At 40.5% G+C, this 26,774-nt stretch overlaps 1 protein-coding gene across 1 annotated transcript in view; it reads right to left on the bottom strand.

The window, feature by feature from the left end:
• The window catches only part of AGBL1 (AGBL carboxypeptidase 1), a 957,838-nt gene that overhangs the window by 734,081 nt on the left and 196,983 nt on the right, over positions 1-26,774 (bottom strand). The window contains 1 exon segment of the mRNA XM_071212624.1: positions 468-676. Coding sequence (XP_071068725.1) covers positions 468-676 — 209 coding nt within the window.

The following is a 26,774-nucleotide window of genomic DNA, read 5'->3' as shown; positions in this document are numbered from 1 at the left end:
GGTCATGTCTGTTGTGTTTACCATTAGATTTCCAGGGCTAATTATCCCAATCACTTTTTACAGTCATAGCTCATTTAAGCCATGGCATTAGTCGAAGCACATGATATTTCTACATTAACTTATTTAGTCCACACATTGAATTGTATTTTATATTTTTCCATTTTTAGAGGGAAAAATTTGAGGCCTAGAGAAGCTGGGTAACCTCACCAAAGCTTTACAGCTGTAGGTTCTAGCACTATAATTTGAACTCAGGTATCTAGCATGAGAGTCAACACTCTACCACACTACACCTGAAGTAGTGTGTACTCAATAAATACATATTGATTGAATGAACGAATGAGGTTTGAATCCAGAACATCTGGCCAAAGCAGGCAGAAAATGTACTGAAGTTTCCCAGTTTTGTTCAGCAGCCTTTAGGAATCATCCACATGTCATCCAGCTATAGAGGGAATCCCAGTGCTATTTACCTGTGTGATACTGAAGAGGATCTCCATGCCCTGAGCTGCCAAGAAGGCCTCCCTGCCAGATCGGAGAGCAGCAATGTGCTTGAGACAGAGCAGAACTGCCCGGCGGATCTGCATGTAGGCATGGACCGTGTCGTGCCTGTGCCAGTCCTGATACAGCCTGAGCAAGATGGCAACATAGCCTCTGGTCACTGCCCTGCGGCTATTAGACTCTGAAATCAAAGGGAAAAGGCAAAGTCAATCACAGGCTCTACAGGGCCACAGCTGCCTGAGCATGTCCCAAAGTATCTTCCACAAAATCCTTATTGATTATAAAGGGAAAATAACTTTCCAGTGGAGAAACTTGGCAAATGTCACCTTAACCAAATGATGAAAGTTAACAATACCAGGTGCCTCCTGATATGAGACACTGAGAAGGATACAGCATCTCTTCTACAGTATTGCTGCCAAAAATGCATAAACTGAATTTAATCATGAGGAAAAGCAGAGAACCCAAAATAAGAGACATTGTACAAAATATCTGGATTGTACTCTTGAAAAATGTCATAAAAATCACAAAAGGCGGGGAAGATTTTTCACACATTTGTACAGTTATAGTTTTACTTTATTTTTTGCTTTTTACAACCTTTCATTCAGCCATGACCCTGAACTTATAGTGAGAAGCTTTATTCACCCAGTGATGTGTTTTGGAAGGTTAAATTATCATTACTTCCTTTAATTGATTATTCTTTTGTATAGATAATACTTCTCTCCTTGGCTGGTCATGGCCACAAAGCACTAAAGTTCTTTGCTGCTAAATGAACTTCCAGCTTATTCTATATCAGATGAGGAACTGAGGCTAAGAGAGGATAAAAAAATATGACAGCTATATATAATTCTGGATTGGATCCTAGATCAGAAAATAAAAACATTTTTTTCTTTTGCTATGATAGAGGAGTTGGTAAAATCCAAATAAGTTCTGTAGACAAGCAAATAATATTGTATCAATGTTTATTTTCTGATTTTGATAATTAAGCTATTTGGGGAAACTCACACTGAAGTATGTGAATGTCCGTGACAGTTTGAAGTTCTTTTATTAATCCCCAAAATAAAAAGATTGTTTTTTTAACTAATTCATTGCTATGGGTGGGAGACCCTTTTGACAGGATTACATAAGACTCAGGTTGAGTCTCTGTCCTTTTGCTGGGTATGATAAAACAGAGACACAGAAAGAAAGACACACAAAGAGAGAAAAGAAGTTGCCATTTTTGATCCTGCCATGTAAGAGAGGATTCAAGGCTAGCTAGCAGCTGAAGCCTAAGCACGAAGCCCTCAAGAGGCTGGGCCCATGGAACAGTTCAAGAGGAGACAAGCCCTGCCATATGCCTGATTGCCATGTGGCAAGACACCAGGATCAACAGTGGCTGACTTTGGTGAGAAAGCAAGTCTGATGGTGCCTGAATTTGGACATTTTAAGGCCTCAGAATTGTAAGCTTTCACCCTAAATAAAATCCGCATTGTAAAAGCCAATCCATTTCTGGTAGTTTGCATCAGTAGCCTTGTGGCAAACGAAGACAATGTCTATAACTTATTCTCAAACAGTTTAGGAAAAAATGGCATATGTGTGAGTATGGATGTATGTGTGAGTGTACGTGTGTGTGCTTGTTTGTATGTGGAGAAAGACAGAATGGTAGAGTTCACAGGAATTCTTTGTATCATTTTTACAACTCTCTTTTTGCAACTTTGTCAAATTATCTTTAAATAAAAAGTTAAAAGCAAAACAAAAGAGGGAGTCACACACTTTAACTCTCACCCTCCATGTTGTCCTCCATGTTTCAGGGATTTCAGTGTGCTCTGAGGATACCAATTTTTTTTAACAAATCAATTTTATTGATACATATTAATAAAGCATGAAGTCATCCAAAGTGTAAAATCAATGGTATTTGGTGTAATCACAAATTTCTGCATTCATCACTTCAATCACTCTTAGAGCACTTTCATTATTCAAAAACAGTAATAAAAACAAACAAAACTCATCACCTCTCAATCTCTCCACCCTTCTTCTGCCAAATGTAGCTGCTATTCTTTTTCCTTCTCTCTAGTATACTTATATATAATTTGTAAAAACCATCTTATATATGCAATAGCACCCATATTTGTGTTTTACATGAGGTTTTTCTAACTTATACAGTCCTATGTTACACTTTTTAGCTTTCCTTCTCGTAATATACTAGACTTACCCTTTCAGCCACTGTCATACCTATATAATAGCTGTGCTAGTTACAAATACTTTTCAATGCTTTCACCATTTCTATTCATTTCAAAATATTTACAAACAATACTTTTACCAATTCTGTACGGATTAGCCCTCAGTTTTCCATTCTCTACTCTTCTTCTATTTTCTGGGGACCTATACTATAATTATTAACTCCTTGAGTTTACATAATATATTCAGTTCATAATAGCTCAATCATACAGTATTTCGTGTCTGGCTTCCTTCATTCAGCATAATGTCCTCCAGGTTCATCCATGTTGTCATAAGCATCATGACTTCATATCTTCTGACTTCTGCATAATAGGCCATTGCATGTATATGCCACAATTTGTTTATCCATTCATCAGTTGATGGACACTTGCATTGTTTCCAACTTTTTGCTATTGTGAAATATGCTGCTATGAGCACCCATGTGCAGATGTCTATTAGTATCATTGCTCTCAATTCTTCTGGGTAGATACCTAGCAATGGTATTGCCAGGTTCCATAGCAAATCCATACTCAACTTCCTCAGGAACTGCCAAACAGTCCTCCACAGTGGCTGTACCATTCAACAATCCCACCAGCAATGAATAAGCATTTCTATCTCTCCACATCCTCTCCACCATTTACAATTTTCTGACTTTTTAATAGTGGGCAGTCTAATAAGTGTGAAATGATATCTCATTGTAGTTTTGATTTGCATTCCCCTAATGGTTAGTGATATTGAACATTTTTCACGTGTGTCTTCACCTTTTGTATTTCTTCTTTGAACAATTGTCTTTTCAAGTCTTTGGTCCATTTTTTAATTGGGTAGTTGGTCTTCTAATTGTTGTGTCATATGATCTCTTTGTATATCATGGATATGAAACCCTCATTGGATATGTGACTTCCAAATATTTTCTCCCATTGAGTCAGCTGCCTTTTCATCCTTTTGACAAAGGTGCAAAAGTGTTTCATTTTGAGGAGGTCCATTCATCTATTTTTTTTCTTCTGTTGCTCATGCTTTGGGTATAAGCTTTAAGAAACTACCAACTACCACAAGATCTTGAAGATGTTTTCCTACATTTTCTTCTAGTTATTTTATGGTTGTCACTTTTATATTTAGGTCCTTGATCCAATTTATGTTAATTTTTGTATAAGGTGTGACATAGGGGTGTCCTTTCTTTCTTTTGGATATGGCTACCCAGTTCTCCCAGCACCATTTGTTGAATAGGCTCTTCTGGCCCAGCTCGGTAGGTTTGACAGGCTTTTCAAAAATCACTTGACTCTAGATGTGAGGGTCTATTTTTGAGTTCTTGATTCAGTTCCATTGGTCAATCTGTCTGTCCTTATGCCAGTACCATGCAATTTTTTTACCACTGAAGCTAAGTAATATGCTTTAAAGTCTGGAAGTGAGAGTCCTCCAACTTTGTTATTCTTTTTAAAGATCTTTTTGGTCATTTGGGGCCCCTTACCCTTCCAAGTAAATTTGATAATTGCTTTTTTTCATTTCTGCAGAAAAGTTTGTTGGGATTTTTTATTGGGATTGTGTTGAATCTGTAAATCAGTTTGGGTAGAATTGACATCTTAATTACATTTAGTCTTCCAATCCATGAACATGGAATGTCCTTCCATTTATTTAAGTCTTCTTCAGTTTCTTTTAGCAATGTTTTGTAGTTTTCTGAGTACAGGTCCTTTATGTTCTTGGGTAAGTTTATTCCTAAATATTTGATCGTTTTAGTTGCTATTATCAGTGGATTTCTTTTTCTGATTTCCTCCTCAGATTGCCCATCAGTAGTGTATAGAAAAGCTATTGATTTTTGCATATTAATCTTGCATCCTACTACTTTGCTGAACTGTCTATTAATTCTAGTAGTTTTGTTGTGGGTTTTTCAGGAGATTCTAGATATAGGATCATAATATCAGCCAATAATGAAAGTTTTACTTCTTCCTTTCCTATTTGAGTGCCATTTATTCTTTACCTAGCCTAATTGCTTTAACTAGAACCTCTAACACAAGGGTTCCTAACCTTTTCTTTTTCCACAGACCATTTTGCCAGTCAAGTGAAAACCATGGACCCCTTACTAAATCTACACTGTGTATTATTTAATAAATATATCACACCTGCACCAACACGTCCCCACAAGAATAAAGTTTTTTTTTAATTTAAATTCAAGTTCATTGACTCTTTGTTAAAAACCCCAGCTTTAGCACAGTATTGAATAACAGTGGTAAAAGTGGGCATCCTTGTCTTGTTCCTGATCTCAGAAGAAAACCTTTCATTCTTTCACCATTGAATACAATGCTAGCTGTAGGTTTTTCATATATGCCCTTTACCATATTGAGAAAGATTTCTTCTATTTCTATCTTTTGGAGTCTTGTTATCAAGAAAAGGTGCTGTATTTTGTCAAATGCCTTTTCTGCATCAATCGAGAGGATCATGTGATTTTTCTTCTTCAATTTACTGATGTGGTTTATTATAATAATTGATTTTCTTGACAATGGGGTGTGAATCTTTGAATGCGTTTTTGGATTCTGTTTGCAAGTATATGGTTGGGGATTTTTGCATCTGTATTCATTAGGGATATTGGCCTGTAATTTTCCTTTATCGTAGTATCTTTATCCGGTTTTTGTATTTGGGTAATGTTGGTTTCATAAAATGAGTCTGGTAGCATTCTTTCCTGTTCTATTTTTGGGAGAGTTTGAGCAAGATAGGTATTAGTTCATCTTTGAATGACTGTTAGAATTTACCTATCAAGCCATCTGGTCCTGTGCTTTTCATCTTTGGGAGGTTGTTGATGACTATTTCAATCTCTTCACTTGTGATTGGTTTGTTGAGGTGTTCTATTTCTTATACAGTCAGTGTAAGTGGTTCATGTGATTCTTGGAACTTGTCCAACTCCTCTATGTTGGCTAGATTTTTTTTGCATAGAGTTGTTCATAGTATCCTTTTATGATTTCTCTTATTTCTGTGGGGTGAGTGGTAATGTCCCCCCTCTCATTTCTGATTTTATTTATTTGTGTCTTCTTTCTTTCTTTGTCAGTCTAGCTAAGGGTTTGTCAATTTTGTTGATCTTTTCAAAGAACCAATTTTTGGTTTTGTTGATTCTATTTTTGTTGCTGTTGTTGTTGTTCCCAATTTCATTTATTTCTCCTCTGATCTTTGCTATTTCTTTCCTTTGGCTTGGTTTAGAATTAGTTTGCTGTTCTTTTTTAATTCCTCCAGGTGTGCAGTTAGATCTTCAATTTTACCTGTTTCTTCTTTTTTACTTAAAGCATTGAGGGCTATAAATTTCCCTACCAGCATTGTCTTTGCAGTGTCCCATAGGTTTTGATATATTATGTTTTCATTTTCATTCATCTCAAAATATTTCTGAATTTTCTTGCAATTTCTTCTTTGACCCACTGATTATTTAAAAGTGTGTTGTTTAATCTCCACTTATTTATGAGTTTTTCCTTTTTCTATTAATGATTTCCAAGTTCATTCTGTTATGATCAGAGAAAGTGTTTTGTACAATTTCAAACTTTTTGAATTTATTGAAACTTGACTTGTGACCCAATATATGGTCTATCTTGGAGAAGGATCCATGAACACTTGAAAAGAATGTATATCCTACTCCTTTGGGGTGCAATGCTCTATAGATGTCTGTTAGGTCTACATCATTTATCATATTATTCAATTTCTCTACTTATTTATCCTTTATCCAGATAATACTCTCCAACACTGAGGGGGGTGTATTGAAGTCTCTAACTATTATTGTAGTGTCATCTATTTCTCCCTTCAGTTTTGCCAGTGTGTGCCTCATGAATCTTGAGACACTCAGGTTAGGTGCATAAATATTTAGTATAGTTATTTCCTCTTGCTGAATTGCCCCTTTTATTAATATATAATGACCTTCTTCATCCCTCATAACTGTTTTGCTTTTGAAATCTATTTTATCTGGCATTAGTATCACTACTCCAGCTCTTTTTTTTTTAAGATTTATTAATTCATTTATTTATTTATTTTATTTCTCTCCTCTCCCCTCCACCAATTGTCTGCTCTCTGTGTCCATTCACTATGTGTTCTTCTGTGACCGCTTCTATCCTTATCAGCAGCACCGGGAATCTGTGTTTCTTTTTGCTGCATCATCTTGTTGTGTCAGCTCTCCATGTGTGCAGCGCCATTCTTGAACAGGCTGCACTTTCTTTTGCGCTGGGTGGCTCTCCTTACAGGGCACACTCCTTGAGCATGGGGCTCCCCTACACATGGCAGGGCACTCCTTTCACACATCAGCACTGTGCATGGGCCAGCTCCACACAGGTCAAGGAGGCCAGGGTTTGAACCATGGACCTCCCATGTGGTAGGCAGATGCCCTATCCATTGGGCCAAGTCCGCTTCCCTCCAGCTCTTTTTTATTATTTGCATGGAATATCTTTTTGCAACCTCTCACTTTTAACGTGATTATGTCGTTACATCTGAGGTGAATCTCATGTAGACAATATATAAATGCCTCATACATTTTTATCCATTAATCAGTCTATGTCTTTTGATTGGTGAGTTCAAGCCATTAACAATGCTATCACTGTAAAGACATAACTTACTTCATCCATTTTGTCCTTCAGCAATCTGTTGTCATATCATTTTATTGTCTCTCTTCTTGCCCTTTAATTCCCTTCCTAATAATCTTCATTTCTACACACTTCTCCAAATCTCTCACCCTTGTTTTTTCCTTTCAGGTTATAGCAATCCCTTTAGTATCTCTTGTAATTCTGATCTTTTGGTAACATATTCTCTCAGTTTTTGTTTGTCTGTGCAGACTTTGAACTCATCCTCATTTTGAAGAACAGTTTTGCTGGATACAGAATTCTTGGCTGACCATTTTTCTCTTTCAGTACCTTAAATATATCTTACCAGTTTCTTCTCATCTCCATGGTTTCTGATGAAAGGTCAGCACTTAATCTTATCAAGGTTCCCATGTATATGATGCTTTGCTTTTCTCTTGTTGCTTTCAGAATCCCCTATCTCTGATATTTGTCATCCTGAATAGTAGATTTCTCGGTGTAGGTCTATTCAGATTTATTCTGTTTGGGGTGTGTTATCCTTCTTGGATATTGATATTTATGTCTTTCATAAAGAATGGGAAGTTTTCAGTCATTATTTCCTCAAATATTCTTTCTGCCCTTTTTCCATTCTCTTCTCCTTCTGGGACAACAATAACACATATGTTTGTGTGTTTAGCATTGTCATTCAATACCCTGACACTCTGTTCCATTTTTTCCCATTTTCTTTTCTTTCTGTTCTCCTGTCTTTTCCAGTTCAGATATTCTGTCTTCAAAATCACTAATTCTGTCTATGAGCAATACAAATCTGCTCTTGTAAGTTTTTGCTGATGTCTAGGCATCTGAATATGTTAGAGAATTTACTCTGATAGCCAATTTCTCTCTCTTGCCAATTGTTATTTTTTTTCTCCACAGCTTTTCTTTGACATTTGGTTCAACTTGTTCTAAGTCTTTAAAATTGCCTAGTTTAAGTATCAAAATCGGGCCAGGGACTCACTAGAGGGGTGCAAATTTTCTCCCAGGAGTTAAGATACAGAGAGAAGAGAAAACAGTTTTTGTCCACACAATTCCCAGACCAGCCAGAAGATGGCACTCATCAGCACACCTTCCCATGAAAGAGTTTCAGTCTCAGCTTTCCTGTGTTCCTGTGTTCCTGTCTCCAGGGTGGAGATTCAAAGTGGGTTCTGCTGACTGAATTCACTGAAGAAAAGCCCCTGACCCCCTCTCCCTTGTCCCTTGAAAGAGAGGACAGGGAGGAAGATGTCTGTTCCCCTCTCAGTCAGCTGCAGTGAGCCATGGGTTTTATCCTGCCTTAATGTCTTGGGGTAAGGGAAGGGAACCCTATGTTGGTGTGAGGGAAGGGGGCCCTTCTGGTCACCCTAGGGGCTTCTTGGCTCACATTTCTTGTTTCGGGTTCTTCATTGTCTCTCTGTCCCCCACCTCCTGGGAGTTGTGTAGCACTGTCCTAATCTGCTGACCCCAAAAGCAGGTCCCTTGGACAGCTTTTGGCTCTTTCTACATTGTTTTGGTGAGAGCATTGAGCCCTGCCTGTTAGTTCAATGCCATTGTCCCACAGTCCTCTGATGATACCAACTTTGATATGCCCAAACCTTTCACAGCATGAAAGTTATGTCTAATGTCTCATTGTTGATGAATTACAGCCCTGAGTTCCATTGCCAAAGAACCCCAAATTGAAATGAACAGGCTGGTGAAAAAATGTCCCATGGTTCCAATCCCTCCATATTCTCTACTATTCAAAGTTCAGTCTTTCTCTCTCCATCTCCCAACCCAGTTTCCATTTGTCTTTCCTGAATCTAGGATATTGTCATAGAAATTTTGGTTAAACAAACTACATTAGGTTTAGGTTGGGAAGGAGGAGACTCTTGAGTGAGACATAATATTCAAAAAGCTGCCACATATGAGATGTGTTGGATGTTTTTCCTAAAGACAATGGAAACTGGTTTATGGATAATCAAGGATTTGGCTCAGGCCAGGAAAATAATTTATCATAGTCAAAGTCATACAACAATAGGATGGTCTCAATGTGGTAGTGAGCTCTCCAGCACTGCAAATATTCTGGTAGACACTAGAAGACCATCCAACAGGAAGGTTGTATGGGAATTTCTCATATCTGATGGGAAGTTGAGGTAGAGCGATTTTAGCATTCCCTTCACCTTTTCGAAACCAAAATTTTCTTGTGTTAATTAAACATAGCTGTTTGAGACCCTCCATTTGACCCTAACTTATAGGACAAATATGTACCAGTTGACAGCTATCCATTGGATGTCTGGTCATATTAGCTCCCATGAAATAAGAGAATTGTGGGCTCTAATCCAGCTGACACCAACTGTCAGCTAGAAATGTCCAAATCTTGGAGCTCTGTCTGTTCATGCTTGCATACATTTCTCCATTATCCAATACTGAGGCTATTCACTCTGGTTTATGAGATTATATATGCTTCTGGCAGAGTATGTGTGAGGGAGATCCCCTGAGCTATAATCAGATAAGCAAGATTTCAATTCACTGTCAGATTTTTTTCTGTAAGACCATGTAAGTGCACACAAGAGCAAAAATAACATGGACACTCAGTGCTTTGTTTCAGAGGGATTTTCTCACGATATTAATGGAACTTTTTTTTTTTCCTGCTTGTTTGCCAAAATGAAAATTGCCAGGCTTGACTAAGCTTCACTGAGATTTTTGACCCATTTGTGCATTTGGTTTTCTCTTTACAACTTTTCATTCAGCCATAACCTTGAACTGAGAGTGATAAGTTTTATTCAACCAGTGATGTGTTTGTGGAAGGTTTAAATCGCCTTCATTACCTCCTTTAATAAATTATTCTTTTGAATCAAAAATATTTCTTTCCCTGGCTGGTCCCAGCTACAAAGCACTAGAGTTCTTTACGGCCTAAATGAGGCTCCAGCCTGTCCAATATCAGATGTTTAGAGGAAAATTAAGGATTAAGTATAAGGAAAGCACAGTATTGCTTGCTGCAAGATGCCAGAATGGCAACACTATGCTCAGAGGCCTCTGCAGGCAATGTGAGGTTAAAGACTTTCACCTTCTTATCTGTTTGAAATGGTATGAAACTATTAATGTGTCATCTAATGACCTTCATCCACTAGTTGTTTTATTTGGGGGCGTGGGGGGAGCATTGGTTGATGGAAAAAAATCTTTAATTGTCTTAGAGAAAAATCCCTTATCAAGCCCCAATGATTTTATTCATGATTTCCTGTTAATCCTCAGCAAAGTGTCATGTTTACTAACACCTGAAATAGCTAAACTTCCTTCTCCCCCTCCTGACATCAGTCAATCTTTCTCTGAGAATCTGAGAATGGCTCGAGGAATTTTGCAAAAGTCAATAGGTATATAAAACCAGACAAGAGGAGATTCATCAAACCGAGGGAGAGCAAATGTGTAGAAAAGTCAGAGAGTGAAATGAGGGTTACTGGGATCAGCAACTTAGAGGAATTCTGGAAGATTTGAGAAGAAAACACTGCTTCTCAGTGCAGGTGCAAATATAAAGGAGAAAATGTGGTTTTTCAAATACTGTCCTGGATGAGCTCAGAGTTCAGGGGTGGGAGGGGCCTCCAGACCCCCAACCCTCTTCACAACAGACCAGCTCCTCTTCAGTCTGTCGACATAAATGATTTCCACCTGAGATTTTCTTGGGAGAAAAGTTCCTGCTGCTTAATTTTCTTTTTAATTTCCTGAGTAGATTGTTGTATCTTAAATTGGTTGGAGGAATAGGGTGGAAAGGACAAAGATTTCTCTTACCTGAGATTCAAATGTTTTCCTTTACTACAGACCTCATTGATGCATATTTTTTTTAATGGAAGGTAACATGCCATTATAGCAACATTATTTATGGGAAGAATATTGATGAATTTTAATAATCAGGAGAAACAAAATGTTACCCTTTTACAAAAGTTACTAGCTATTGGCCCATAGATTATTGGCCTCACCAGGTTTTAAATGCCTGTAGGCAGGGCAAGCCATAGTAAACATCTCCTGTTTCTATCTCACCCCAACCCTTCAAAAAAGAACTACCTGCCTAGCCCCTGAAGGCATCTGAGTTCATGATCATCCTTATAAAAATGTTTGCCTTCTAAATAGGAAAGCCTAGAAGTCTTCAAGAGACTCAAAGGACTGAAATCTCCGTGGGACATTTTTGGAGCCCTCTGACAGGCTGGTGAGAGAAATGCTTGGTGATCCACATTTTGTACACATGGTCATTCATCCCCTACTCTGGCCCTCTTATTTGACAAAAACAGAAGGAAGTTGTCAACTCTGCTCTTTTCTTTCCCTATCTGGAAACATCACCTATTTTGGGGTGAAGTGATGATGTTCTAAGCAGAGGAAATATAGGTGGGATGGGCACATTAACAGCCACAGTTCTAAGAATGAGACACAAATCAGCTCAGTTGTCTAAAGTCATCTTTCCCATACTCATGCAACTTTCACTGCCTTGCTGTGATTGGCTTTTTCTGGAGCCCTTGAACACAGCCAGGGGTACCACCACTTTCTAGCTATGTGACCATGAATAAATTACTGCACAGTATCATGACTCCATCTTTAGCTGAAAAACAAAACTAACTATCCTTTTCTCATGGGTTTGTTTGTTTGTTTCTCATGGGGTTTTTGAGATAATTAAATGAGATAATACATATAAATTATCTCAACACCTGGCATGTAATAAGCACTCATCATCATTGTCATCAACAACATCATTATTCCAACTTTCCTTGTATTATTATGGACAAGAAAGTGGTGAATGTCCAGGATATGAAAATAGTCCATTTGGCAGCCTCATGCCAAACAAGAACTTCAGAGTCACCTAATTGTTGATTTGAATTTGGGCTTTACCACTAACTAGCTGTGTAACCTTGGCTAAGTTACCTTGCCATTCTGAAATGTATCCGCATCATATGTAAAATATTAAAGTAACATAAAAAATAAAGATAAGTAAAGCATCTGCCTTACAAGTGCATTATAAAGACTGAATGCATCACACAACACTTGTCACATAGTACAGGCTCAATAAAAGATACTTCCTTCCTACAAAGATGATGTCCAAACTTCATATACTTATCACCAACAGGAACAACCTGAGGAAGTTTCAAATTAAGTAAAATGCCCACTCAGCATTCTTCCATCCTCAAATAATGTAATTGAGTTCTCAACCTAAAATGGTCAGGAGTCCTAGGTTGTCACCTCTCTGTCCTGAGACACTGCCCCCATACATACACACTGAACATCCCCACCCCATTTTATCCCAGTCTGCCATTATAGGCCAGGCCCTTGTTATAGATCTTCAGAATTCCTCTCTCTGACAAAATTTACCAATATTGGGTCTCATCCTAGAACTTTTTACAAGGCTGGCCAATCCTCTACAATCCTATTGATTGATAAGTTAAATGTTTAATAGCCCACTGTTGCTTTCAATAATATATGCATTTCCAATGTTTTAGTCAAGAGTGAGAATAAATAGGATTCCAAACACTCTACCATTCTTAAGAACAGAAATCGCATATAACCACACAGCATACAGTCTGCATTAATATGGCATTAGTATCCCAGGAAATTCTTGTCCAGGAAGGTTAAATAACTTTATTGCTTATTTCAGGAACTTTCTGAAAATCTATTTAACTGAATTATTGATGACTCAACCAGCCCTCTTCAGGACAGTAGCCCCTTCTCAGCACAGAACATTATTCAATTGGACTTCATCAAACTCCTGTTTATTCTCCCAAGGTTTGCTTCCATAAACATCTCTTCTCTGTGTCCACCAATCCTAAACAACCATATCACAAACTCTGTCCAGTCTCAAGGAAGACTCTACATTGAAAGACTCACTTTGAGATGCATTGCCCAAGTCTGATAAATAAACCCTAGAACACCCCTTCCAAGAAACTACAAGAACCCATCCAAAAAGTGGCATACTTACTCCACTAAGCAATGCACTTGGCTTTACTTGATCAATAGGTTATTTTGATCCAGCAACCAACATCACCAATTTAGGGGTTATTTCTGGACAATGCAGTCCTTTTGCAAGCCTTCAAAATCATATCACATGAGCAGTGAGCTGCTTCCTTTGCCATGGAACCACCAGTCACAATGAGGAACATTTATTGAATGTTGACAATGTGCTTGATACCAGGCTAATCATTTCACATTGATCATCTCATTTATCTCAAAGAAACACTTTCAGGTATGTATTATTTTCCTCCTCTTACAAATGAAAACACAGAAGCTGAGAGAAGCTAAACAACTTAAGTCCACAGAGCTTATAAATGACCTAGCTAGGATTCAAATGACAACTCACTCTGACTCCAGAGCTGACTTCCCATATTATTATCCCAAAGGCTCTCCAGACTGGTTAGCATAGTTTGTTTTGGACCCAGATAAAGACCTGTATCTCCTGAGGTGCTGTGCCTCCTCCTTGGAGCTAGAGAGTCCTCAGGCTAAGCACACCCAGGCTGCAGCACCCTTTCAGGTGCTCCCATTTAGTCTTGAGGAAAGGTCCTGAGATCTCCCAACTTCTTGAAGGAGGTTTCTGAAAGGGTAATGGAGACGATGCCAGCAGAAGGAACACGTGAAGCCTACGGAGCTTGGGAGGAGTGGTTTTGGCTCACTCACTCTAGACTAGCTCCCTCCTCCATCCCTTCTGCTTTCTCCCAGGACCTTCAATTGTGATGAAAATCAATTTTTAATAGGATACTTGAGAAGATGAGATCCAAATAAATAGTTAACGGGAGGTTTGGGAGCCTTCCTGACATCCTGCCAGAGATCCGATGGAGGCCAGGCCAGACGTCAGGCCCAGAACACAAGTGCAGTCACACGAGGGAGAAGAAAAGGATTCAGCTCTCATGCTTCTCCTCACCTAGCAGCTGCAGTAGAGGCTCCGACATGAAGGAAGAGCATTGATATATGGGCTAAAACACAACTAATCTTAATGCCATTGGTAGTGGAAATTATACTCGATTACCGTTAGCTAAGATAAGAATAATGATACTGAGTGTAGTTACAGGTATTTTTTTTTCTTTGTACAATAGATACATTTCAGTAAATCGGGCTGTAAAGTGAATTTTGGCTTCAAACTAATATTGTTCTCTCATTGACTGCCCTTATAAAATTGAAGATGTTTTTTCCAAACTCCAGAAATAGTGGTAGAGAAGGGTAAAAGACAAAAGTTCATAGATTTTATAAATTCTACACTAACTTACTCTTCATCACCTACTTTTTTTAAACAATTTTTCACAGATGCATTTCCAAGAGTAGGAATTTCTCCACTCTTAGGAGAACATTAGGATCCACACCTGCCTTCCCCTCACCCCTGCCCACATTTCTTCCCCCTGTGCCTCAGAGTGTGTGCTGTCTACAGAAGGGCTCCAAGCTGTAATACCACACTTAAGAGGAGAGGCTTACTCTAGACTCAACACTCACTTTAGACTTAACACTCTGCCAGCGAAGACCCTGCATCCTCCCTGATCAATCAATCAATCTCATGCATGTGTCACTGACACTATGGCATCACATTTTAGCATTTTCAAAATTAAGGTGCCCCCTACAAATTCCCTACAAATAAGGTGTTTTAAATTAGGATTGGCAGCCTCTTTTCATTCACAGCACTACAAAAAAAAAAAATGGTCCACCTTAAAGTCAACACTTTAGATTTGAAGAAATAGGATTGATTTTTCAAAACTGCTCATTTGAAAATACACAGTAAATTAAAAACTAAACCATGCTCTCACAGCCAGAACATGAGGCACCACCATTAATCCACTCGGCAAACATTTATTTAATAACTACTTTGTGCCAGGTGCCAAATGCCTTTGTAGACACTGGGGATACAACAGGAAAAAAGATAGACAAAGTTTCTGCTCTTACGGAGCTTGCACTTCCATGGGGAAGATTTGGGCAGATGCAGCTACCAAATAGGCACACACAAAAAGAAAAATAAGTAAGGTAGTTTCAGATAGTGAGAAGTGCTACAGTGAAAATAAACCAGCTATGCTAGAGTGACCAGATGGGAAACTACTTAAGACTGGGTGGTCAATGAAGGCCTTCTGAGGAGGTAACATTTGAGCTGAGACATGAATGATGGGAAAGTCAGGGGCAAAGATCTGGGGACAGACAATTCCAAAAATCTCAAGGGAAAAGCCCATAATTGAGGAATGCAAATAACAAAAAGTCCAGGAACTAAAATCAGGCGACAAAGTAAGGGGACAACAGTAAGAGATGGTTAGAAAGGTGGGCAGGGATCAGAAGGTGCAACCCCACCACTTTGAGATACTTCACAGGAGACTGTAGGGAAATACGACAGGTTGAGATTTTCTCAAGTTTTTTTCTTTCTCTTTTTGCATCTTTGCAAGAATGCACTTAGAAATGATCATCTTTGCCTGAACCTATCCTGCCCACCTAGAATTTTATTTTGAGCCCAGAATCTTGGTAGGGAAGGAAGGCAAGCCACACTTCCTTCTGGGTTTCTGTAGAAAACCTTCCACCTGGTTTCACTTTGCTGATTCCACTGACAACCCCTAAAGGGATGACACTTAAGAAAGGCAATATTTATACGAGGACAGAGAAAAACAGAGATCTTCCTGACCTTTCTCAATCAATTGATATGTGACATACCTACCAGTGGCAGAGTCCAAACAAGCAATAAACGAAGCATGCAAAGTGGCTCATTCTGCATCATGCCTCCATGCGTCCAAGCCTTGAGTGGAGGAGGAAAGCAAAAACCATTTAAGTCCTAGCAATCCTTGGCTTGCTACCCTTTGGCCTTACATCAGCCAATAACACATCACTATGAAATCACAGAACTTTAAGATTCATGCTTTTAACTCTAACCCTGGTATTTCCAGTTCTCTCTCCTATCACCTGGATGCACCTGCAATAGCCTCCTTCTTGGCCCCTATGCCCCTGGTCACTCTTCCATTGTCCAATGCATCTTACTAAAATGCAACTTTGACACTGTCATCCCCTACTCACAACTGAACAGATCCAAGAAAATCCAGAGGGTCCAGGAGTGCTAAGTAGCATCTGGAGCTCTTTCCTCATGTCTCATGGCATGGTTGGCAGTGGTTGCCATACTGCGCACCTCGGGTTGGGAGAGGGGGCTAAGGAAGAGGTTGAGTGGGATCTCTAATCCCTACTGCCTCCAGGGCAACTTCACAGTTTATATGAAGTGGGTCTGTGAAAGATTTCACTTTAAAATTTAAAATAATTTTTTTTTTTAAAAAGATGGTTGGAAGTCCTCTGGTAGTCAAATGAAGAGATGGATTTTTGTCACATAGTCTTTGGAAGTAACCCAAACTCTTTGGACTTCAGCATTCTCTCTAAAGAACAGGGTTTCTTAGCCTCGACACTATTGACATTTTGGGGCTGGAGAATGTTTGTTCTGGGGGGCTTGCCTGCACATTGTGGGATGGTTAGCAGCATCCCTTGCATCTACCTACTAGCTGCTAGGAGCATTCCATCACCTCCAGTTGTGACAACTAAAAACATCTCCAGACATTGCCAAATGTTCACTAGGGATAAAATCAACCCTGTTTGAGAACCACTGCTCTAGAGTAGTTAAATATTTACCTATCTAACAAGACCACAGTAAAGATTAAATGAGATAAATATATGAAAAAGCACTTTGTGAATTCTGTAGGAAAACACCTGACTTACATCTTGACATAAATAAATAGCTATACAGTCAATACTGAATGTGATGAGGAAGCCACTGTGCATCTTCAAAACCAAGAGATGTTTATCTTTTTGTCTATCTCTTTAAATCTCTGTGATACTTTATCTTTGCCAATCCATAGCCAGTCATTCATTATGCCAAGATGATACAAGTTCTAAAATATTTAGAGCTCAGCAACCTTGGCTGTTAACCCCTGAGTCCCTAGAATGAAAACAGTATAAACGTATGTGGACCAACATGCTGAATGCTGAATCTACATTCATTCTTTCATTCATTCATCTGTTCATTCCAATAACTTTCTCTGAGTGTCTGCTGTGTAAAAGTATTAGGATTAACGCCTTCAGAAATAAGGAAAAATGGGACAGAGACCCTGGACCTGAGGATCGCAGTGTGGAGTAGGGAACAACTGGCCCACAGCTTGTTTTTGTGCTTGTTTTTTTAAAATAAAGATTTATTGGAACATAGGCATACCCATTCATTTATGTATTAGCTATGGCTACTGTTGCACATCAATGGTAGAATGGAGTAGTTTTGATAGAGAGCTGATGATAGAGAGCTGATAGAGACCACAGGGCACACAAAGTCTAAAATATTTACTATCTGGCCTTTCACAAAAAAAGTTTCTAGAGAGAAGACAGATGCTGAAAATAACCATGTATCATTCAATGCTCAGGGGAGATCCTGGGAGATGAATTTACATTTCAACAGCCTTTATTCCCATGTATCATCCATTCCTGAACTTTCCAAGTGGTGGAGATAATAAAATATAGTTCATCTTTATAGAGATGCCCTAAAATCCAGGCACTATGCTGCCAGCTTTGTGTACATCATCTTGTTAAAATCTAATTATCCTTTGAGGGTATCATTTGCCCTACTTCACTGATGAGGAAACTACGTCACGAAGGAAGGTGCCAAGGTGGCCAGGGTTTGACACACAGTCTCCCAAGAGCCTGCCTGCTTGAATCACCACTAGGCAGCCATTGCTCCCCACATTGTCTTAACCTTTCAAAGATAGAGGTTTGAGCCTAAAGCAAACATGCACCACCATCATACATGATCCTAAGCCTCTTGTCAAAGGAACACCAGGGCCCAAACCCACAGCAAGAATAACCAGGCCACTGGAAAAACCCTTGGCTAGAACTAGGTCTGAGGCTAGAGCCACCATTCAGGTTCATCTGGTTAAAAGGCAGCATCCTGCATGGATATAAGAACAAGGGTTGGTCGCAATCTCATTACAACATTTTATGTATCCACCAGTTTTGTGTCAAGCAGGAAGAACTCAACACCATCTGGAGCTCTGGCAGACTCGGTGTGGGTACCCTAGAACACCCTGGTCAGTAAACTACAATGTAAACCATTATCCATGTTGTGCAGCAGTGCTTCAAAATGTATTCATCAAATGCAATGAATGTGCCATGATGATGAAAGAGGTTGCTGATGTGGGAGGAGTGGGGTGAGGGAGGTGGGGGGTATGTGGGAACCTCTTATGTTTTTTGAATGTAACATTTTTTAAAAATAGAGGAAAAAAATAAAAAAATAAACTTATACATAAAAAAAAAAAGAATGTGGTTGGCCATACTGTCCATACTTCTGACCAGCATAATCCCAACTGGAAGCTGGTCCTCCTCACTTCATTAAGTTTAGTTCAATTAGACATGTTAGTCCCAAGAGACCCAAAAATTACTTGACTTGTACTCAAAAATGATGAGACAATTGTGTTTCTTTTCCGAGTCAGACTTCACTAGCTCCTCCTTTCTGCTACTAGTAATAAAAACTAGCACACCTTCCAAACCTCTTAAAGGAAGTGTCAGCCCATTTTTAAATTGTAATCTCGAGCAACAGACTGATCTCTGAAGGTGTCCCATGAGAATATTTATTTCAGAGTTTATCAAACTTGATGCCTTTAAGCCCTAAGGAACTTCTGTGGAAGAGTCCCAGCACCTATCAAGAGCCAGGGGAGGGGGGGAGGTGGGCAGAGGGGATGAAGGCCAATGTCAAAGTAAAGGTCAAACTGTCATTAATTAGGGCCTCCCACTTCTGCTCCCATTTTATTGGCTTTATACATGGAATTTCCTCGTAAGATTCCATTTTTCAAAAAGGGATTCTGCTACTAAAGAATTCTCAAACTACTCATCTAATACAACCATTCCACTTTGGGAAAACCAAACCGAAGTCAAATACAATTATAGAGAACTAGTTTAAGGTCACATAGCTAATCAATAGCTACACTGAAACCCAAGTCCAGGTTTCCTGACTCCACGTAGAGGGCAAGAATAGTTTTTGAAATAGGATGATTTTCTCCATTGGGAAAAGTCACAATTCAGTTCAAATTTCAGCTGTGCCCTTTCTATATTTGTGATCTTGGCCAAGTCAGCTTCCCATAACCAGATCTTCCTCGTATGTACAATGGGGATTATTAACATCACAGAGTCCTTGCAAGGATCAATGGGACACTGTGTGCAAAGTGCCTGGCCGGTACTAGTGCTCCATAATTAAGAGTCATGATCATTATTCATTGAAGATACTCCAATAATCAGTAATTCCCTCCCCACTTTCTAATCTCCTTTGCACTTCTTTGACTTGGCACTGAGTAAACATTTCATGAAGCGTATTAACAAATGGAATGAGGGATGCGTGTGGAAGAAGGGGATGCAGGTAGGCACTTTCCCTGAGTGGTGTCTCCCTGGCATCATCAGTGAAGGCGAGGAAGATGTAGGTTTATTTTAAAAGGTGAGAGGGAGACAGGGAAAAGTAACTGCAAGATTTGCTGCTGTTAACCAGAGGCAGCCCTCAGAAAAGCTGCCTAGGATGAGCCCCACCCTTTGTAAGTCCTGCTCAACAATTCTAACGTCACTGGGAATGCAACAGATTCTGTCTGCCTTTTTAACCCCAGGTTCCACTCCCCCTACCTCCTCCCAACTCCCTTAAATAACGGCTGAGCAAATGCCTCCGAGACCATCTTCAGCTAATTTCCTTCAAAACATGCAAGCTGCTAACGCTGGGAAGCACAGATAGTGCGGAATAGCAAATATGGCCAAAATTAGATTAAAATAACCTCCTGATAAACAAATTACTCACTGAAAATAAATATTGGACTTGGGAGGCCAGGATAACTAAAAGAACAGCACCACCACATGGCAGAAAGAGGAACTACATGCACAGCTATCTGCCCCAGTCCTAATCTGCCCGTGGAAGCTTCTGGGTCTGACAGTCAAAGGAAGCAGAAGAGGGTGGCAAAGGGGGATGGATAGTGTCCTTTCAGCTTAAACTCTTAAAAATCTTTTGCAAGAGCTTATGCCATGAGACGTAAAATATCTGGCAGCGTGAACTGAGTTTGAAGCCAAGAAATAAAAAGCAGTGTGCCAAGGTGAATGTGGCATGGCATAATAGGAGTCTGAAATCCTTCCTATCCCTTGCTCCCTTCCCCTCTCTCAGCCCATCGTTCATCAGCCTCACAGCAGGAACCGCCACCCCTCATATGGCCACACCAGAGTGTGGGGTACCCCACACTGGGTCTTTTCAGTGGTTTGTATGGAGTCTACAATGCAATATTCTTTTCTAACCTAAATGACAGAAGCTCCCTCCCAAAATAATCCTCCTAATACTTTGAAAGTATTTATTTAGCTACCTTTCAGCCTTTGGTCTTATCTTCTTTGAGCTAAATAAACTTACCCTCGTTAATCTCTTCTTGGTACAGCATAGGGATAAAGTCCAAGGGATTTGAAGACTGGCCAGTAAGCTCTGCAGCCCACTAGCCGGGTGAATTATTTAAGCTTTTCAAACCTCAGTCCCTACATCTGTAAAAGGGGGATTATAATACCTCTGTAATGGCTAAATGTAGTTACTGTGCCTGACATATAAAGGACTCAATAAAAGGCAGATATTTTTGTTGTCATTTCAACCCAAGAGTGTGATGGATATAGCTCACTGTATATCGTGTTCACACACGGTGGATCACAGCAGTCTATCCCAGTGTGACAAATGTAAAATTCTATCAGTATCTTTTGAAGCAGAATTTTAGCTCATCACAGAAATATATTGCATGCGTCTCCAGAAGTTTTAAAGAAAGAAGAGGCATCGGGCTATAATCATACCACAATTTGATTCTCTCTAGGGAGAGGACCTGGTCTGGCCTCTTCAACGCATCTTGAAAGCAAATGTCTGAGGTTTCAGTCAGGAAACTGGGATCCATTCGTCAACGTTAGTATGTTAGCGTCTCCCCCACAGGAGGTGTGGGGATGTAGTAAGGGTGGACGGGATCCATAACCCAATAGGAAAGTAGACACATATACATACAAAACTCTGCAAGTCATTGGTGACAGTTCTGGTAAGTTCTTTCGTGAGTAAATATAATAATAGGGATCAATGGAAAGTCTAACAAGGGAGCCCAGTGCTGGGCAGAGGTGAGAGCTGGGTGGTATTTGGGCTAAGACATAAAAGGAGGCAGTGCTGGCTGAGCAGCCCTAATGCCCCAGTGGCTGAAACCATCAGTGTTTCAGAGAGCTGGGCAGGTCTCTCCCTCTCTTTGGTCCTCAGTTTCCCCACGTGAAAAATGAGAAGGGGTGGACTGGATTGATAGTTCTCTGGGTTCTGGGGAGCCCTGTTTCTGTGATTGTGTCTCACGGATCATTTGGGGGAACATCCATGGGAACTAGGCAGACAGAGCTCTGAGCTCCCTATTCAAAAAAAGAAATTTTTGTCACCACTGCACTAAGCAACCTCCAAGGCCTTTTGCTCTAATAGTTGGGCTCCGTGGACCCCATCTGGAGACTAAAGGGGCAGCCGCTCTGTGGGGAGAACCTTCAGGGGCACCGTGCCTGTCAGGGCAGGTCAGGGCCTGAAGTCAGATCCTAGAGCCCCATGTACAGGCAAATCCAATGGCCAGTGCAGTCACAGAGCAAGGCACTCATGCTGCCGACAATCCTGAAACCTGCACTGCCATTCGGAGGACTCCCCTAGGCCACCAGAATTCCTATAAAGGCCTTAGTTTAGGCACATTTCCAAAATGGCCTCTTGTTTGACATTTTGCAGTAGAACTGGCTGCCCATCATGCCCTCCTTTTCATGGCATTGCTGAAGGCCAGGTCACCAAAGACACCCACGGAGAGCACGAGGTTATCTGTGCATGATCAGGGCTCTCAGCACTTAGTTCCCAGCCAGCCAGAGCATTAACTAGGAAGGTCGGTGAGAAATCTCCTTTCCCTGCCAGACTTCCCATTAGCTCCGTTGCCTCTCCCCGCCCTCCTTTCTTCTCTGTCTCTCTCCCTTTCCTAACTTGCCTTCCTGTTCCCAGCACCCTCCCCAGATTCCAAATTCTGCAAACTTCCAGACTTCTCTAAATGTTAATTCTTAAAGCGGAGAGAGGTTTGAAGTACACTTATCATTCCCTTGTTAAGATTTAGGGCCTGAACCAGAAGGTGTTTCCTTGTTGCAGTGATGTGACCTTTAAATCTAGGAAGCAAGGCTAATACCAAGGCATTATTTAAGGATTCATCTTTGGAGGCAGAACAAGTCAGGCATTATCCCATTGCTGCACACTCAGCCAAGGGCCACTTCCAGGGCTGCAATTTTTCCAAAATGTGTTTATACCTAATGGTCATGAAAAGGAGGTTAGGGAGTAAAGAGAAAGAGAGGTGGAGGGGGCAGTGATAAGAGGGGGAGAGGAACAGGAAGAAAAGAGACAGAAGCAGAAGTAGAGACAGGCATAGGGTCAGGGACAGGGATAGGGACAGAGACAGATGAGGGGGGAGAGAGAGAGAGAGGCAGAGTGGAGGCAGATAGCAAGAATGATAAGGACAACTTGTTTTGATTCATTAGAGGGAAAAAAAATTGCCTGCAATAGCAAAAGCACTGCTTCTTAATCAAAGTGTTATTAGATTTGGGTAATAAAAAGCTTTGTGTTTTTGGATGGGATAAAGCATAACAGGGCAAAGCTTTCAACACAGGAAAATTTAGAACCGGATTTGGGCAAATGTGCATGAGGGAGGAAAGGGGAACCAATACAAGGATATGCACAGGATTTGGATAAGGCTGTCTAGCCCAAACACCTACAGTTAGGACCCTTGAATCAGGAATAACTTTTAATGTTCAGGGTCCCAAATCGCTAAGACAAATGGAAGAAAAGCATGGGACTCCCTAGCGTTGCTCAGGAAGGGAAAGAGGTGAGAGCTAGCTTTAGGTTGGTTTCTCTCTTCCCACCACCTACCAATATGACATTGGTTTCTCACGCAGTAGCTTCTAGATGGAAGAGGGCACTGAGGCAAAACAATGAAATTTTCCCAATGGGTCCCGGGCATCCTTGCCCTGCCTTTGTTGTTCCCAGGTGCAGGCTCCAGTCTCCCACCCACAGCCCCCGGGCTCCGCTGTGCTGCTCTTCTCGTCCCTGCTGCAGCTTGCCTCTGCCACCTGCTACTTGGCAGAAACTGGATTACCTCAGACTCCCAAGCCCACCCCACGTTTGCTGTCACAGGAACAGCAGCCACCCTCACAACAGGAGATAAGTTGCTCTAGCTTTATTTAGACTGGAGCATGCCCTGAATTCATGAGGCTATGACCAAGATCTCCTGCAATGGCCAACTTTCATACTAATGGACAAGCAAGCATTGAGACCTAAAAGATCACCACCTACAAGAAGTGTGCCTGGAGGAGATGAAAGTTCACATGGACATCTCCAGATATCAGTGCCAGGTGGTAAAGTTTTGAATTTGAGATAGAAACTGACTTCTTGCATTTATGTTTGGCAGAAATAAACTCACCTGGAGTCCAGATCTATAGTCATTCCACATCAAGTCTTAACTATGTATGAGGACACTATAAAGCAACTGGAAAATTCCATGACACTCATCTCCCTGCAGCAACCCCAGCCCATTGGAGGGGTATCACATACATTCATGCTTTGGATAGGCTAGTAGAACAAAGATGGCGACTGTCTCTGGATTGTTTCTGTTCCTCCCCAAGTCCAGGATAGACCTTGCTGTTTAAACATGGCTCTCTTTCCTGCTAACTTCAGATATGATCTCGAGATCCTTCAACTTACACAGTGGAGGTGGCGCTTACCCTCCTGGTTCTAGGATCCACTTCCCTCCCCACCCCCACTCTTTTCCCCATCCAAGTAATTTATGTATGTTAATAATGACTTTCAGCCATCAGTGTTCTTACCCTCTTTTGAACCCACAGGAATGATGCTGATGCTGGGGAATTTCAGATCAGTTACACAGGAAGGGTATTTCTGTGAAATACCAACAAAGGAGCTTCCTTGGGAAAGTCATTTTAAATCTTGAATGGGCTTCAGCTCGGATGTGTGCTTGGATATACATCAGTGATTCTCACCTGGAGGAAATTTTGTCCCCCAGGGTACATCTGGAAATGTCTGGAGACATTTTTGATTGCCACAAATGGGGAGGGTGCTACTGGCATCTCATGGGTAGAGATCAGGAGTTCTGCTAAACAGACTCCATTCTATAGGACAGTCTCCCACAACAAAGAATTGACATTCCAAAATGTCAATAGTGCCCAGGCTGAGAAACCCTGACATACATTGAGGCTGAGTATTTGTAGTAGAAAGAACGTCAGACCCAAGTGCAATGTCAAAAATCAACAAGGAAGGATGGTCCAGTAATGAGACCTTGATACTGATGACTATGCTTAGGAGCCTGTATGCCTAAAATATGAACTAGGTCTAGAGCTGTAGAGTGCCTAAGAGTTACCTCCTGAGAGCCTCCATTTTGCTCAAAAGTGGACACTCTCTAAGCCAAACTCAGTATGTAAATGCATTACCATCTCTGCAACATAGAACATGACTCCTGGGGATAAGCCTCCCTGGCATCAAGGGATTACTACCAATCACTAACTGGAGAAGCAACTAGAAAGAGACCTCAAATAAAAGGGTCAACCCAGACCAGCAGAATATCTCAACCTATATGTTGGATCAAGTGTTAAAAACTGCTCTTTGACCTTGAATAAAAGGGGGAAATGGCAAAGACAAATTAGTCAATATGGCTAAGAGTCTTCCAAAAAGAGTCAGGATGTCATCAGAGGGGTCGCACTTATGCACACCTCAGCAAGACCCCGGAAAAAGCCAAAGTAGATACACCCCTAGGTACTGGTTCTCCTGAAAGCTACAGAGATCCACAGGGTATATAGTCATGGCAGATGGATTTGGAGCTCTGTGCCATGTCAGAGGGCCCTACTTTGGAATTTGTGCTCCTGAGTGTGATGGAGCTAGACTCAGATGTGACTTTTCTACACATGCCTCTTCTGTCACTTTTACTGAACCTGTGGTTGGCACTAGGATGGTCCATACTCAGGAGACTTAAATCTCTGGACTGCCCACGTGCCTGCTGGGCTCTGAGCCTCAGCAGAGTGGCGACTCCTACTCTCTGGTTCGTTGGTCTTACCCAGGTCAGCCAACAGGGAGGTGAAGATGGTCAACCACCATACCAGGGAATCAAGAGTGCCTACAACTGTAGGCAGAGGAATTGCATCCATCATCCATGTGGAATCTAAGCCCCCTCTTGATCTAGTGGTAGAGGAGACATCACCAGCCCAGGGTCCACACAATGGAGGAATAAAATATGGACTAGAGTGGACTTACTGATATTCTACTATAAAACTATTGTGGCGAGGAATAGAAGAAATTGTATCATTGATGTGGAGAAAGTGACCACAGTAGTTGCTGAGGGCAGGGAAAGGGAAAAAGATGTGATGTGGGGGCATTTTGGGGATTTGGAGTTGTCCTCAGTGATATTGCAGAGTCAGATGCTGGACTTATATATCCTGCCTTAACCTACTGAATATACTGGGGGAGAGTGTGAACTACAGGGTAAACTATTATCTGTGTAGTGCAGCAGTGCCCCAAAATGTGTTCACTGAGTGCAATGAGTGTGCCTCAATGATGAGGGAGGTTGTTGGTGTGGGAGGAGTGGGATGGGGCATGGGAGGTATACAGGAACCTCATATTTTTTAGTGTAGCATTTTTTTGTGATGTATATATCTTCAAAAAAAATACAATTTACAAAAATTATGTGGTGGGGAGTGGGTTATATGGGAACTTCTTATATTTTTTGTTTTTTTATGTTTTTTAGTGTAACATTCCTTGTGATCTATTAACTTTGATTTAAAAAAAAGAAAAGAAAAAATGTAAAAAAAACAGTAAATTAAGGTTAATTTATTTAAAAAAAAAAAAAAAGAATGTCAGAGAATTTCTCATCCAACTCTCTCATGTTATAAATAAAGAACCAAAGACCCAGACAAAGGTCTACATGGATAGCTCAGCAGAATTAGAAAAATAATCATCTACATCCTTCTAATGGGATGATAGAAGCTGCTTTTAACTGTAGGACAGCAGGCCATCAGTTCCCTAGTGATCAGTTAAGAAGAGTTGAATAGAGATCGGAACTACAAATGTTAAGATCCTCATTTCTCCCTGTTGGATTCAGGTAGTTAGATGCTATATTGACATTTTTATACATGCAAATATTTTCTATTTTATACATGCAAATATTATAAAGCAGTCATTCATTTAAAATTTTAGTCAACAAATAATGACTTTGGTCTTTCTAATGTGCTAATGCAAGTAATACTATGATCAGCAAAAACACCCTTTCCCTCAAAAGCTTGCAGTCTGGTGGAAGAGAAGAAAAACAAGAAATTTTGATAAAGTGCAATAATGCTGAAATGGGAGACCCTATAGTCTTAGGAGTCAGGGAAACTTTTCTCAGGGAAAGTAATGTCTGAGCTAAGCTTTGAAAGGATTACTGAAATTAGAAACTCCAAAAGCTAAGCCTACTAGCAGGGAATGCTCAGCTTTCAAAGAATGGACAGTGTCTTGAAAACCTGGCTAAATGGTATGAGGTTGAA

Source organism: Dasypus novemcinctus, chromosome 3 (genome assembly GCF_030445035.2).
Source record: "Dasypus novemcinctus isolate mDasNov1 chromosome 3, mDasNov1.1.hap2, whole genome shotgun sequence".
NCBI lineage: Eukaryota > Metazoa > Chordata > Mammalia > Cingulata > Dasypodidae > Dasypus > Dasypus novemcinctus.
The sequence above is the reverse complement of the archived record's forward strand: the minus strand, read 5'-3'. Positions and strand labels throughout refer to the sequence as shown.